We start from the raw sequence: 15,221 nt of genomic DNA, 5'->3' as shown, positions 1-15,221 counted from the left end.
TCTCACTGTGGTGAGCATAAAAGAGGTATTACCTGTATACCAGTGACTGAAAAGCTCTCAGAGCGTATTTCTTTTCCTCTTGTAAGAACAGCTTTGTTCATGACTCAGGGCTAAACTATTCAGGTAGTCAGAAAACAGTTTCTTTGGAGCACGTGTTTGCAACACTCTGGTCCTAACCTGGTGGCCTTAGTGTAAAGTACCATCCTTGAGTATCTGAGGTGTTGTGCTAAGACCCTTGGATGCTCAGAACGTAAGACCATGAGTGCAATATGGCTTTCCAAGTTGTGCCATTTTGTTTCTAACTTCCAAGATATTCAATCCAAAAGCTAAGAGGTCTGCCAGATTGTCCTTGGGATACATTGAACTCCTGAACCCTGACACAGTTTCAGAAACAAAAAATATCCTTTTGAGCTTCACTTTTGCCACATAAAAATTCAGATAAGCACAAGTGGTTTTAGTCTTAGCAGCATTTTAGGTTTTACACACTCAGAAGAATTTCCTGCTGTGTAAAAAGTGAAAGAACAGTAATTCATAATATGCAGCACATACCTATGTGCTTTCAGCATGGAGGGCTAGGTATGAGCTTGCTCTAAAGATGTAATTCAGACCTTCTAAATATGAGAGTCTTTTTCTCTAGAAGCATTTGGAAGTGACAGCTCTGTGCAAAACTTTGAAATAAAGCAATCCGAAACAGCAACATCAGCATCTTTATTCAACTGATCAGACTGATTTAATACTTCATTCTAAGACATTTATCAGACTATAGAATAAGCCAAAGGCATAGCTCTGTCCTGAACCTAATAGTGCATTGGGTTAGTGAGGCCAAGTCACATAAATTCTCTAGTCCCTGGAAGGTGGTGATGGGGCTAGTGCCATAGTTAACTGGTTTTATTTTTTCAGTAAAAATAAATAAATAAATAAATAAATTTAAAAAAAGGCTTGGTTTCATGGCCTGGCAGTGGACGTCAGTGCAACACTTGAAAAGTACATCTCTGGATTCATAATAAGTTACTATCCTTGGTCTGTCTCTGCATCTTCATGTTATGGTATATTAGGTTTATCTGCCTTTTCTGCTAACAAATAGGTGTTACAACACTTATTGCACGTTATGAAAAGGCGGATTTTCAAAATAAACAGAAAGTTTCTATGAGTACAAATCAGTAATGGGAAAAGCCAAATCCTTCATCAGTAACTTCAGATCATGCCTTCTATCTTTTAACATGAAAACAACAGATGGAATCTCTTCTTCCTCTTCTTAATATAAAATTTCTAAATTCCTCTATTCATCACATGGTACTGGAGCCACTCACCAAAACTTAGTTGTTTTGAAAGATGTGTCAAGACTGAAGAAAGATGACACAGCAGCATCTTGGGACAAAAGAACTGTGAAATTCAAATACAAAATCCTGTAAGTGATTGAAGGTTACATTCTGTCCCCATATGCCCACATACTACTCTTATTAGCATCAGTAAGAGCTGTGGATTTACATCCAAGGATGGATTTTAGTCCTCAGATATGACTTAGTAAAATATTGTGTGTTTAATATAAAGAAAGTCTGTACTTACAAACTAAAATTATCAGCGCCAAAGTGGCAGACAATCCTCCAAGAAAATACCTGAGAACATAAAAATACCCATAAAGGTGAAAAAAAAATCCCAAGGTAAGGATGCATATTGGGTTAATAGAGGTGAAGCCTGGGTGGAAGGGGCAGAGAAGGTTCTCGCAGATGAATCATCTGAACTATGGTAGGTGAACTGCAATTTGAAAGTTAAATTACTTAAGCTATTGAGGATCATCTCCTAGAAATAAAGACCTCACCATTCCCAGACTGAGGGAAACACCCATATTGGTCTCTTAGAAAGACAAGGATGCCTTCTGACTCGTCTCAGCTTTTCAAAACCCCTGTGGAAGCACACTTGACAAAGTAATTGTTATATCTGCATACATATTTCTTTTTTTGTGCATATCCATATAGCTCAGATATTTACCTGCATTGACTATCAGGTGAAAATACATTTTTACAGTAAGATATAACTGACTTTGAAAATGTGACCTGTAATTTATGTTTTATTCGCCAGTAGAAAGGGAGTAAGCATTAATATCAGAAACAACAAATAAAATAAATTAAAATTACCTTGTACATATTGAAAGGATTAAACATGTGATTAGTGCAACCATTTGAGAAAGGACATTTTGCACTGTCCTGGATTCTAAAACAAAAATCAGGAAAATAATTTTCATGAGTTTTCAGGTAAGTAAAAATATGACGGGAGATGTTTGCAAAGACTACCTTCAGCCTGTGAAGCCTGTCTCTTCAGTTTCTTTTTAAGAGAATTTGCCTAGAGTGATTCAAAGCAGAAACCTAATTTTCATGCTCTTAGTGTCTCTCAGGAGTCTTTTTCCCCCATGACCATAGAGAGAGTGTGCCCTCCATGCTCTCAGAAAACAAGCCTTTCTGAATAATTGCCTGTTTCAGTCTTTGTTCCCATGCCCTTTCCTCCATTTTCCTCTTCACTACACTTTTTTCTTTTTCCATTTATCACTGAAAATAGGAGAGGAAAAGGTGTGAGCAGGGAGGAGTGAACAAATAAATATTAATTTTAAGATTTTATTATTTTTAATCAGTCATTTAACATACGTGTTCCAGGAAATAAATTCTATTCTGCAAGGGGCCATATCAACATTTTTAATGTGAGTATTTTCAGTTCACCCCAAAAGTGAAGCATATAAGAATATAACCTACCTGCATTGCTCAAAGTCTCTTCATTTGCATTTATCATAAATGGAGAGAAGGATTCTGAAGCACAAAATGGATTCCCAGGCTGAAGAAACTCCTCATCTTTGGTGAGAGAGGCTCCATTAGATGCTGGAGTTTGCCTTTGTGGCACATGGCTATTATACTCAGAAGAAAAGTCTGAATCACCTAAAAAAAATATATAACTGAAACCACACAAAAGAAGAGCTTTGAGACTTTGTGTTAATGAATGTTAATGAATTTCATGGGGGTAAAAAAATAATTACATAATCACAGGGAGATTTCTAAATTTTTGGTTGTAGGGAATTGGCAGGTTCAGTGTATGCAGGAGAAAATACACAGAGAAAAGAGAGAACTGCATAGAGCGTGACACAATGAAGTTATTAAAACAGTCAGGTGAAAGCAGATAGTGCCAGATTTTAATGACGCCAGCATAAACATCACTGGTGATGACTTTGGATTCAAATTCAGTCTAAAAATGACTTTTTGGCACAAAGGTCTTAGCAGACTCATACTCTGTTTTAACACCAGGAGCTCAATTCATCACTTACAATTCTGTTCATCAAACCTGCACATTTTGGCAGACAACTCCTGCAAAACCTATAAAAAGAGATACCCAAGTCCCACTAAATATAGTCTGTAATGTTGTAGCTCGATTCCTTGGTGCCTGGTCAGGGCTTACCAATATCACTCTGACTGGGTTCTATTTTACTGTATCCATCAGGCCCAGGATCATCTTCATGGGAAGAATCCATGTTGCTGGGCACGGTGCTGCTGAGCCATGGACTGGAGGCACTGAGATTGAACAAGCTGTCAAGAGAGCGACGGACTTTCTTCCTTCGCCTGAATATGCTAGAAAGAAAGGACACATTGTCAAGGAATGGAGTTAATAGTTAATTCTGAGCAAGGACAGAGCTCTAAAGCTTGCAGGACTGAGAGGAAGGACCCAGGTTCTGGGCCCTGTTCCTGACCCTGTTCTTGACCCTGCTTATGTCACCAAGAATGACCGCTGCCCACTGCAGTAATGTCAGGGAATGTATTAGCAGCATTGCAATATATCATGCTGTTGTGATACTGGACGTTGTGATATCGAATGATACTACAGTTGTTTGGCTGTGAAAGTGCTACCCATGAGTTTCATCCTACCATATCCCATGTGGTGCAGCCTGAACTTTTTTGAACTATATTTTATATCATAGAATCATAGAATGGTCTGAGTTGGAAGGGACCTTTAAAAGTCATCTAGTTCCAACACCCCTGCCATGGGCAGGGACACCTTCCTAAACTGATGTTCTTCTGAAATCAAGAGAGGTTTTTCCCTGAGTAAAAATTACAAGACCAGATCATTTTATTTTCATATATATATGAGCATTTATATATATACTTTTTTCTTATTCTTTATCATGTTAACACCCCATTGGCAAAATGACCTGTAGCTCTCCTTTTTCTTTATTGGACACAACTCCAGTTACAGCAACAACTGTGTGCTGAAGAGTTTTGGATAGTAAGATTAGACATGACTGCAAATCGAGTTATTTCAATCACTACATTCTCTAAACTAAATCAATTGAGATGTTCCCATTAAGAAGCAATGTTGATTTTATGCCAAGCAAAATGTCGACAGCCACACAGATACCTCCAGATAAGTCCAGAGATGTGGAGTCAATTGTCAACATCGACTAAAATCTGCATGTAGTTCACTTACCGAACTAAATTCTCTTTATATGTAACACTTGTCTGGGATGGTGTCAGTGTCACGTTACCCTCTTCATCAGACAGAAAACTGTCTTCTGTCAAAACGTAATAACCGTTAGAAAGCAGTCGAGGGCTGTGGCGACATGCAGAACCTGTCAGAGGATTTGTGGAACAACACTCATAGGCAGGGTCATCATCCGAAAGGGCACAAGCATAACTGAAAAGGAGAATTGAAACCCTCTAATTTAGTGAATGTCTAGACAGTGCAAACCCATGATTTAATAATAATAATGAATCTACGTTACCAGCTGATGGGGGCTGGTAATGCCATAGATTTAAAACATGTGGATAATGATATTACTTCTGGACCTAGGGGGTTTCAGCCAGCTAGAGTGTGCTTTCACCACGCTTTCCAGAGCTTCAGAGTACAGGAGGGCTTCATGAAAGGTGGAGCGTTTAATGAAAGCATGGAGCCAGCTTGAACTGAGAAGTGCATGGTGCACTTCTGTGGCAGTGCTCTTGGCCAAGGAGTCCTGCCAGATCTACACTGACATGGAGCTGTTACTGGTGTTCCAGTATTTTGCTCCTCTAAGTTACTCTGCATGGCACAGGCCTGACTGCCTCTGAACCAGACAGGATTTATTTGGTTTTTGATATCCTAGCTGTACTTAATGAAGATTTAAGGATATATGACACTTAATTCTCACAAACCCTAGAATACCATGCAGCTAGAACAACATGGGATAAAGTCTACACTTGGTGATAACTTCATCCAGCACTGAAATACAATTGACTTTGAGATGAAATATAGCACAGAAAAATATACTATGTGGTATTTAAAACATGAGTTGTGACAGAGGTGAAAGAATCTAAATGTTGCAGATATTTTACTTAGCTCAAGTAAAATCGGATTGATGGTTAGTCCTTTCTCCTCGACACATTTGAGTTGCAAGTGACCATGAAGTAACATCCATGGAAAGAAAGGAAGACACTGGATTGATTCAGTGGCTGGCACAGGTTTCAGTAGCAGGTTTAACTACCCCATATGGCATGTCACAGAGGGATACCATAATTTCAGCAGAGGGAAAAGCAGATGAAACGGAGATACTCCAAAACCTTGTAACTGCAAAGCCAGTGTGTCTAATTTCCACAGCAGTACTTCTGAACTTCCATTTAAAGCACTAATTAAATGAAAGCCAGTACTACAATTCTAAGTGGCCCAAAAGGGATTTTATGAAATCTCCAACAAAATAAAAATAAAATTAAACAAGTATAATTTTCCTTAATACCTTGGAAAAATATGCTGTGGGAGGCTGCATCTGTGTTCTCCATTAAACGCTGTTGAACCTGCAGAGGAAAAGGCCAAATGAGAAGGAGTTGTTATCATATCCACTGACAGCTCAAACAGTTGACAGGTCTTCACTGACAGGTACCTTCTGCATATCAAAAAGATCGTAAAAGAAGCTAAAATAGAAAAGGAAATTTAGGGAGAGATTAAAGGAGACAAAACAGATGAAAGAATGGGGGAAGGACATACAGTGTTTATAGGAAACTCATCTCAACAACACAGAATCAGAGCCAATCATAATCAGATACTTGTACTCTGTATAGCTTACAACCTTGAGAGAAATAATTAGGAACACAAATGTAATAGCTGCAATAATTTTAATGGTGTTTTCCCAGAAATCTGCTTCATGCCAAAAATAGTACATGTATTGGCAATAGATAGATTAGAATGGAAGGGCCAACATTGTCATTACAATGTGTTTTTCAGATGAAAATTGCAGACATAGCACAACAGTCATAGAGACAGCAACAATGACAAAGATTTGACAGTAATATTGTGGCAGGAGACTCAGGAAATAGGATTTGTCTGGATTACCATGGCTCAAGTCTGCAAAGTGCTGCCAGATGTTCAGCACCTGACAGAATCAATCTTATGAAATATGAGCAACCCATAAGGAGAATTTATATCTCTTATTATATAGAAAGATAAAATATTTCCTATATAACCTTGCCGCTCCTGTATCTTTAGAGCATCATGCTTACAACACTGTTAGTAAATGCCCATCATTCACCTACAAGAGGACATAGATCTAGGAGAATTTTTTTTTTTTATGTTAAGTTATGATCTGAGGCAAATAAAAGATGTGAAAGTCAATGTTTCCACTTTGGTAAACTTGTTTATCTTCGTTTAGAGCTTAGTTATCCTCATTTGGAGCTCAGCCTGGCTGTGAACACTGACTGAGCCTTGGGACCAGGCAGCGTCACCAAAGAAGGGAAGTAAAACCTTCCACGGTATTTTTGACAGATCAGTCCTATTACCCTTCTCCCATACATAGTTTCTCCCACACTTGTGGGGAAAACATGAAAATAAAAATTTTTGCTTTACCATGTGAAAATTATGCTCTAACATTTGCAAAAACACCTGGAGGAAGAGACAACTGGCAAAAAAATTGGTGGAGGCCTAAGGAGATCATGTCGGATCAAGTCAGAATGCCACACAGCAAGTTGTACAAAAAGTGTGAGTAGTGGTGTATGTCACAGACTGACCTGTTGTATACATAGTTTTTTCATATTCAATTTTAGGCAAAATAAAGATTTTTAATTGTGCAAAAATATTATTCTCAAGCCCAAGAAATTAATCCAAACTCTAAAAGAAAATACAGGGAGAACTTGACAGGTGGTTTGTAGATCTGGATATAAGCTAAAATCTGCAAAATCCCAAATCTTATCAGTCAGACAAGAACCCCTCCACAACAGATTTTTTTTTTTAATCAAAATTGCAGACAAATTTGCACAAATTTACTTGCTCCTGGTGTTGATGCAACATGTGATATTCCATGCATCTTCAAAAGGATTATTTAATACACCTTGGGATAACAGGCAATATAGATTATCGGTAAAACGGTTTAAATAGAAACAGAAGTATGCTTTATTTTGTCTTGTTTGAAAATCGGGATGTGTAAGATATTATCATCAATATGTATCATATTGTTAGTTATATTCTCACTTAAACAAAAGTGATTGATTCTAGGGCAAATTTGTTTGAAAAGGGATGCAGACATATACCTCAGCATCAGTTATATCTACTACAACTCTTCGATAATCTGAGAGTGAAACTCTTCAGGAACTGAAACCTGTAACACATTTGTATTGCATCTGATTTTCTCAGTTATGGTAATACAAAGTAGCAACCACTGAAAAAGAATAACTTTTGAGAATAGCAGTTTAGATATGGGCAGTGCTTTCATTAGAAAGTGTCAACACATGCTGATCAAAGTGGCAGAAAAAAACACAGTCCTTTTGTTGTTAATTTGAATTGTCTCATAAAATTGCAAGGTTTGTCTCTGCAGGACACATGTTTGTCTGCCACCCCCCACAGAAGTAATACTTAAGGTAAGATAGAGTGTATATATATTTATAACAGAAAGTGAGAGATAGACATAGGCAAGTATTTTACTGGGGAGGTGATGACTTTGTCTCTTCAAGAACAGTGAATAAGCAGTTGTAATTTGCTTTCAAACTATTTTAAGTAATGATGATATCAAGCTTCTGTAGAAGTCATAGAACAGTCATAGAACAGGCAGGCCAATCAGTTTTTTTGCTACCCTTGATCATGAAAATTTTTGTGTCATGTGTTAATGAAGAGGGTTCCTGAAAATCATAATTCAGTCCATGCTGGAGAAAGCATGGAAACATCACATTGTAGACAATGCTGCTCATTGTTCTGCTTTCATTTAATATTCAGTCCCATTTCTGGGCTATTAATAGTGTGAGAAGCTATAGTAACAATATAAGCAAGCCAAAACAAAGCATCTCAGCCACCATTGTACAATGAAGCAGTAGTGTTTTATCTGTAATCCACAAAATGAACATCAATACAGAACCTTTAAACTATGACATGAGAAAAGGCCAACAGCTTTAAAAACTCACTAAAAGTGAATCTGAGGTGAACACAGCAATATTTTATGTCAATAATTCAAATAAAACTTTAATGCAACAACCCCCCTTGAATTCCAAAACACCCAAAAGCCCATGTTAGAACATAAAAAAAAAAGTCACTCTCCAAAACAGTCAGTTTTAATCACCTTTCCCTCCAAAAGTCAAATTAATCTATAAGCTAATGATGCCTTCAGTTTGTATCCAGCAATCCCCTGTCCGTGTTTGCATTCTAAATACTTACGTTAGCATGTACCAAAATATAATGCTAAGTACTAAAATAGCTGAAGCCCAGGCAACTAGTTTTATTCTATTCTACCTACCAAACACAAGTGTCTATAAAGATAGTTTTATTTGTTCACACATATCAGTCATTTTTGAAGAGCAGTCTAGTCTTTTTTCCCTGCAGGCAATGATAACAACATTCACAAAAATACAAAACTTCCTGAAAAGCAATAGAGAAATGAATCCAAAGCTTAGTTATTTCTCAGCTGACAAATATATTAAGAGATAAATGCGTGTAAAATCTTCCAAACCTGGAATATCCATTTCACTAGTAACACATATATGCAAAAAGTTTCTCGTCATCACCAGGAGAGCCTCTGAGATGTGAAACAGAGGGTGCTCCTTCTGCAGTGCCCTGGAACAGAGGAGTCCCAAGTCTTCGGAAAGGCAGGTCTACGAAGTCCCCTGTTTCCTTTTGAAAACAGCCCGTGCAATCAGCAGCACAGAGGCAGAATGAGGTCATGCTTCCTGTGAAGTAGCCTCACATCTGAAGCAGTCATTTTGAAGAGCAAACTTAAGATTAAGATTGCCCTACTGAATGATCTTGCAGGCTGTTGAGAAAGAGAAGATACACTATAAATAACATTTAGCTCCAACGATGATACAGAGAACAAAGGCAGACCCTTTTCTCATGAAGAAAAGTGACACAGATTTTTATTTCAGCTTTACTTCTCTACATCACTCAGAAAAGTTTGAAGTGGTATATCCAAATCACCCCATTTGTTGAAATGCTTATGAGCCTGATGGGCTCTAATCTAAGAAAATGATCCAGCTACCAAAAAAATTCATGTACAGTAACAGGATATTTTGCAAAAGCACTGTTATACAGAAGATGCATTTGGTGAGAGTTCAGAGTTGTTTACGTTTCACGGCCAAAAACATTATTGCAAATATATACCATGCAAATAATAGATAAATATAGTAGGTATCTCTCCTGATGCTGGTATTTATCATTGACAAAAGAAATCCTAGATCTAGTAAAAATATGATTGATTTGATTTGATTTAATTATAGGAGGTTTTTTTTCCCCTGGAGAAGGAAGAATACTTCTACTGATAACAAAGGAATGTAAAATTCTCACCTCACAGAAAGGAAACAAAAATAGGAATTAGGCAATTAGGATGTTACAAAAGACCTTCTGTTTGGGAGCTAAACTAAAAAGAACATTTAAGGTCCTTTTGCTCAAAAGTGAAAACAAAGGGTCATGTTCATTCTTCATACAACTTCATTTAATTTAGTGGAATTATGGCAATGAGGAAATTTAGCCCAACACTATTTCCATGGATACATGGGCTCCATCACAGCAGGATTTCCCTGGCCACTCTGTCTCTTTACAGGCAATGCACATAAACTCCAAATGGTCTTTAAAACTAGGTCACCTCCTGAAGAGTTTCTATACATACATTAGTTTACTTCTTGGAAGTATTTTTTTGTTTCTTTTCATATTCTTCTCAACAGGAAGCAGTTAATTCGGAGCTTGTACTGCTTTTTTGAAGGATATTGGTGTTTCATGTTTGTCCACATAGTTAAAATACATTGTGTCTGCAGCATATTTTTTTTTAATCACTACCATTCATATCTGAAACTTGCTGTTCCACAAGCTTTTGATGCATAAACTTTGCACACTAGTGAATAATTCACAGGTAGGTGCTAGACCATAGTTTACACACACACACACACACACACACAAAGGTTTATATACAGCTTTTTTTTGTTGTCCTCTCAGTTGCTCCTCAAACTGCCCACCACACACCAAGCCCCATCTCAGCCAACAGATTTCAAATTCTAAGAAATGAATGCACCAACAAGCTTGCTGTGCAGGACTTTTATGCCTGTTGCATACATTACAAGTTCAACCCACAAAAGGAAGGAAATGAGAAATTACAATGCTAAATACCACATCTCTACTCTTCTCTCAGGCTTACTCTACTTTCAGTGACACTACAAACAAAGGAGAAAGCATAATGCCAGTGGAAAACATACTGTGCTGGGTCTGGCAGTCCAAGAGAGGTGAAGCTGGAGCAGCTCGGTGCCTGAGGTCCCACCAGCACGGAGCCTGAGCATATATAAACCATATATATCCATACATACAGAGCTGGCAACACAGATAACACAGACGGACATAGAGAGCACTCACACAGACAGCATCCTTCTCACCTCTCCGGCTGAACAGGATGGAGGTCCACTATTGAGAATATCCAGATAAATACACATCTGCACCATCTGGATCCCTCCAGCCGCTGGGCTCAGTCTGTGCAGTAGCTGCCCATGGATCTCAGTCTCCCCAGTCGGTGGCACTTGGACATACAATCAACCTCCTGAGGCATCAGCCCCACTCCAGTTGCTGATACAGACAATCACACACAGAGAGCTGGCCAGGATGCCCCTGGTCCTCAGCAGCCCACTCCCCGTGGCATCACCCTTAGACACAGCCCTGGCCATAATGTGTCCCATGTCCCCTGGCAGCAACATGTTTCAGTCCCAAAGTTATTCTGGTGGGTTTCACTTCTGGACAGTGGGGCTGTGGCTTCCCTTCCTCTGAGTCCTTAGTTTGGGTTCCCACCTGCCTTTGTGCCCCTGTGCTGGTGCAGACAGGCATTTGATGGGTTGATGGCTCCTGGGATGTGCCTGGGAGCAGCTGGGGCAGGGTATTATTTGGGGTCCCCCTCCTGCCCTTGTTCCTTATGTTCCTTTGTGGGTGTGCAGATGAGCTTTTAGCACATATTACACCATGTCCATGATGTGCCCAGTAACCCACTGCAACTCAGCAACCCACTGCAACTCAATGCAGTGCACTATTATGCTAAACACAGTTCTCAGAAAGGATATTTTGCCTGTAGGGTGAACTGAGTGGCTGTGGTGGAGGGAGTAGAGTGCTTATTGATTGAATGCAATGGAGAGTAATTTGAGGCTTCTGTAACTCTCTGAACCTCCTGGAGAGCTCACAGCTCTTAGCTTTTCCACCAGCTTCAGTGACCATCAAATCAGGCCATTTGTTCCCACATCACAGCTCTTTGCTAATGCTGTTTATATAACACTCAACAACTAAAAAATAGTCTGAGATATCTGAAAATTAATCGAAAGACTCAAAAAACTGGCAAGGGAAGGGCTACTTATGAGAACTTCAGAGCAGCACACTGGTTCAAACTGAAGGCCTACGAAACTCTCCCTGCCTCCAGTCTTGCTGCAGGGAAAACTAAGCCTCATTTTAATTCACCTTTGTGAATGATAACATTTTAAACTAAGCGCTTTCCTTTACGCAGCAGAATCACTTATCAAAGTTTGAGATATGCTGGTAATAAAAAAATAATCTCATAAATCCAGACATTTTATTTCAATTTTAAGAGAAGGCTGATCCTGCATAAAGTCAGCATTTTACAGAACTGACATTTTAATAACCTTATCCAGTCAGCTGAATGAGCAAAGACTAATTTGCTTTAAAAAGGAACAAATTTATTTTTAGTGTTATCAGATGGAAATCCTACTCCACCTTATCAGAGACTTTCCGAGTTTCAGGCTTGATTTTGTCCCTTTCCCTTACCCACCCTGAGGTCAGCTCTCAAAAATCCAGCAGACCATGAAAAACTTACCACTGGGATATGTTGGTGAGTCAAGTGCTCTGTTGATCCACCATGAATTATATGCTGAATTTCAGTCTTATAGGGAAATAGACCAGGAAATCAGCGTAAAATCAGAGCAGGTATTAGCACACTTTCTGTTCTCACCTTCCCTGGCAGTATTTAAAAGACAGGTAGATGAGGTGCTTAGGGACATGGTTTAGAGACGGGATTGGTAGTGATAGGTTAATGGTTGGACTCAATGATCTTAAAGGTCTTTTCCAATCACTATGATTCTATAAGGCTTTAAAAAAAATTCAGTAAAATATTTACTGATGTCTTTCAATCTACACCTACCCCCTCGCCAAAACCAAAACACAGTCCAAGACATGTGGCTGCAATATGTAAGGCAGAAGTAAGCAACACATTGCACAGCAGTTTCTGAGGCAAAAGCATGATTAAAGCTCAAAAGCAAAACAATAATTTCATTGCAAAACAATATTCATAGCACAGCAAATGCTGAGTATGCTCCCAAGAAATATCAAATGGATACAAAGAAAGTGGTTTAACTGGGCTGTAACATGGCACAGAAAAGCTGACTTCATCCAGAACAGGTAGCTGATCCTTTCTAGCCATGTGGAGCATCAGGAGGTACCACTTTGGTGAGCAGTAACTTCACTCCACCAACAGTTAGTGTTTGCTCTTTCTCCCTTCTTTGCATGGATTTGGAACACTCTCACTAAAGTTGGAACTACTTGTATAAATGCACATTTCGTTACCCACCTGGCATTAGTAGGTCTTACTCCTCAGAATCCTCATCCTACCATACTTCACCCTGACAATATTTCTAGTAGGGAACCTTACTTATTGTTTGCAGCTTCGTGTCACCTCTCCAGCACACAGTGAATACATGGTGCTGTGGTTGCAATACCTGCAAAACAGCCATCTCTCCAAGAGAAATAATTTACAGAGTTACAGGCATTCTACAAAAAACTTTGAGAAAAAAATGTCCATTTTCAGTGTCTTTCAAAACTAGGAAACCCATGGGGAGAGTTACTGTTTTGACTGGCATCCATGGCAATGGCTGTTAGCTCCTTTCTTTTCCCACAGAAGGACACATGCTCCTAAACCCAGCCACCTCAGGGTATCTCCCAGCATCTGGAAAATTTAGGGCTTTAGAAGGAGAAGAGAACTGTTTGGTGAGATAGTGGAAATCTTCACAAAAGGAGGAAGGACTTCCTGGAGATGAGGGAGTTTCTGGGATGAAAGAAAAAAAAAAAGGCAGAGAAGCTGGGAGGAGGACACTGTAACTGATACCAGACAGGGTGTTGAATTGGACAAAGGAAGTGGCAGGAAAAGGACAGGTAATGACAGAGCAGAGCCAGACTGTGACCAAGCCACCTACACAGATGGACAGAGTGGAGCAGAGGTGCTGCTGCATGTCTGCTAGGCTGCGGACACACAGGCACCATTTAAATACAAGCACCAGCAGTCACTTTAAATACAACTTCCTACTCTAAAAAGGGTAAAAACAGATGAAGTTTTATTCTGTTGACTGTCACCTCCTGATAGCAATATTTGACAATTAAAGTAGTTCTGTTATGGACTAATTCAATCACTCATAAGAAAAAATAAATGGCAAAATATACAAACTGATGCCTGGGTCTCTCACCATAATATCTTTTTTCTTTGGTGTTTGATCATTCTCCCAGATCTTTTCCTGAATCCTTCTAGTTTTTGGATGCCTTTTCTGAACAGTAAGTTATTTTAATAACAACATGCTGGTGCCAAGTACAGAGATAATGTCACCTCTCTACTCCTACTCAGTATTTCCATGTGCATGTGCTTTGCAAAGACTGCATTAGTCTTTTCTGCATCAAGAGCACACCATGAGCTCATGCTCAGCTGATTATGAAATCCCCTTGTCCCCCTCCAAGTCTTTATGAGTCACTGACGGGCAAGATAAAATCTCCTATCCAGTTTGGTTTCAAATTTATGGTCTGTATAATATTCACAACGCTAAAGACATGCTTCATGACAAGATTAAACAGCAAATTTTGTGAGGAGCAGTAGAAGTAACAAAATCTCTTTTCCTGCATCTCTCTGCCTGGTGATGTTCTGGTGTTTGAAGGAGAGTAAGCACCAAGCCTTTCTATCATGGGGAGGCTGATGCAGTTGCTCTTCCCTGCCTGGTTGAGCATTCTAATGAAACAGGTTGGGATAATGTGATGAGATCTCTGTCTGTCTGTCAAGCTTGAAGTAAGGCAGAAGTTTCAAAAGTAAATGGGGAAAGGGAAAAGGGAAGGTAGACATGCCATGCAGCCATGTAAGCTCTGTTTTCCTAGGAGACGAGATTAAATATCAGAGACATTTTTGTGCTAAAAAACCCAAAAAAAAGTCTTGGCTAAGGTCACTCCTCGCTGGCTTTATGGTGGAACATAGTAGCTGAAATGGGGTCCTGGGCCATGGGCAGGGTGGGAGAGGCACTGGGGGAGGCAGATTGGGGCCAGTAAAGGGCTGTGGGTGCCCCCAGGGGTAGAGCAGGGCAGGGGTGGGTAGAGCTGAAATGGCAGCAAAGAAATGTGGGCACTGGTTGGGGCTCCCTGATTTCCTACCTGTTCAACAAAACGTTGCCCTGTACTGCCGGAGCACAAGTGGACTTGTGTCAGCACTTGCTGTTCTGAAAGCAGTGTGGTAGGCACATGGCACCCTGCGCTGGGGTGTCCCTTCCTCTGAGTCCTTATTTTGGGTTCCCACCTGCCATTGTGCCCCTGTGCTCCTCTGGGCTTGAGGAAACAGGCCTTTGATCATGAAATCATAGAATGGTTTGGGTTGGAAGGGACCTTAAAGATCATCTAGTTCCAACGCCCCCACCATGAGCACGGACACTTTCCACTAGACCAGGTTGCTCAAAGCCTCATCCAACCTGGCCTTGAACACTTCCAGGGAGGGGGCATCCACAACTTCTCCGGGCAACCTGATCCAG

General features: G+C 39.7%; 1 protein-coding gene across 1 annotated transcript; it reads right to left on the bottom strand.

The window, feature by feature from the left end:
- Positions 1-1,306: 1,306 nt before the first annotated feature.
- TMEM71 (transmembrane protein 71) lies at positions 1,307-7,309 on the bottom strand. The gene is made up of 8 exons (XM_010175877.2): positions 7,261-7,309; positions 5,741-5,798; positions 4,462-4,668; positions 3,439-3,608; positions 2,745-2,924; positions 2,136-2,211; positions 1,567-1,616; positions 1,307-1,383 (listed from the first exon to the last, which is right to left on the bottom strand). The coding sequence occupies exons 1-8, from the start codon at positions 7,298-7,300 to the stop codon at positions 1,307-1,309; spliced, it is 858 nt and encodes a 285-aa protein (XP_010174179.2). The 5' UTR covers positions 7,301-7,309.
- Positions 7,310-15,221: the final 7,912 nt, after the last annotated feature.

Source organism: Antrostomus carolinensis, unplaced genomic scaffold (assembly GCF_000700745.2).
Source record: "Antrostomus carolinensis isolate BGI_N321 unplaced genomic scaffold, ASM70074v2 scaffold22429, whole genome shotgun sequence".
Classification (NCBI taxonomy): Eukaryota; Metazoa; Chordata; class Aves; order Caprimulgiformes; family Caprimulgidae; genus Antrostomus; species Antrostomus carolinensis.
The sequence above is the reverse complement of the archived record's forward strand: the minus strand, read 5'-3'. Positions and strand labels throughout refer to the sequence as shown.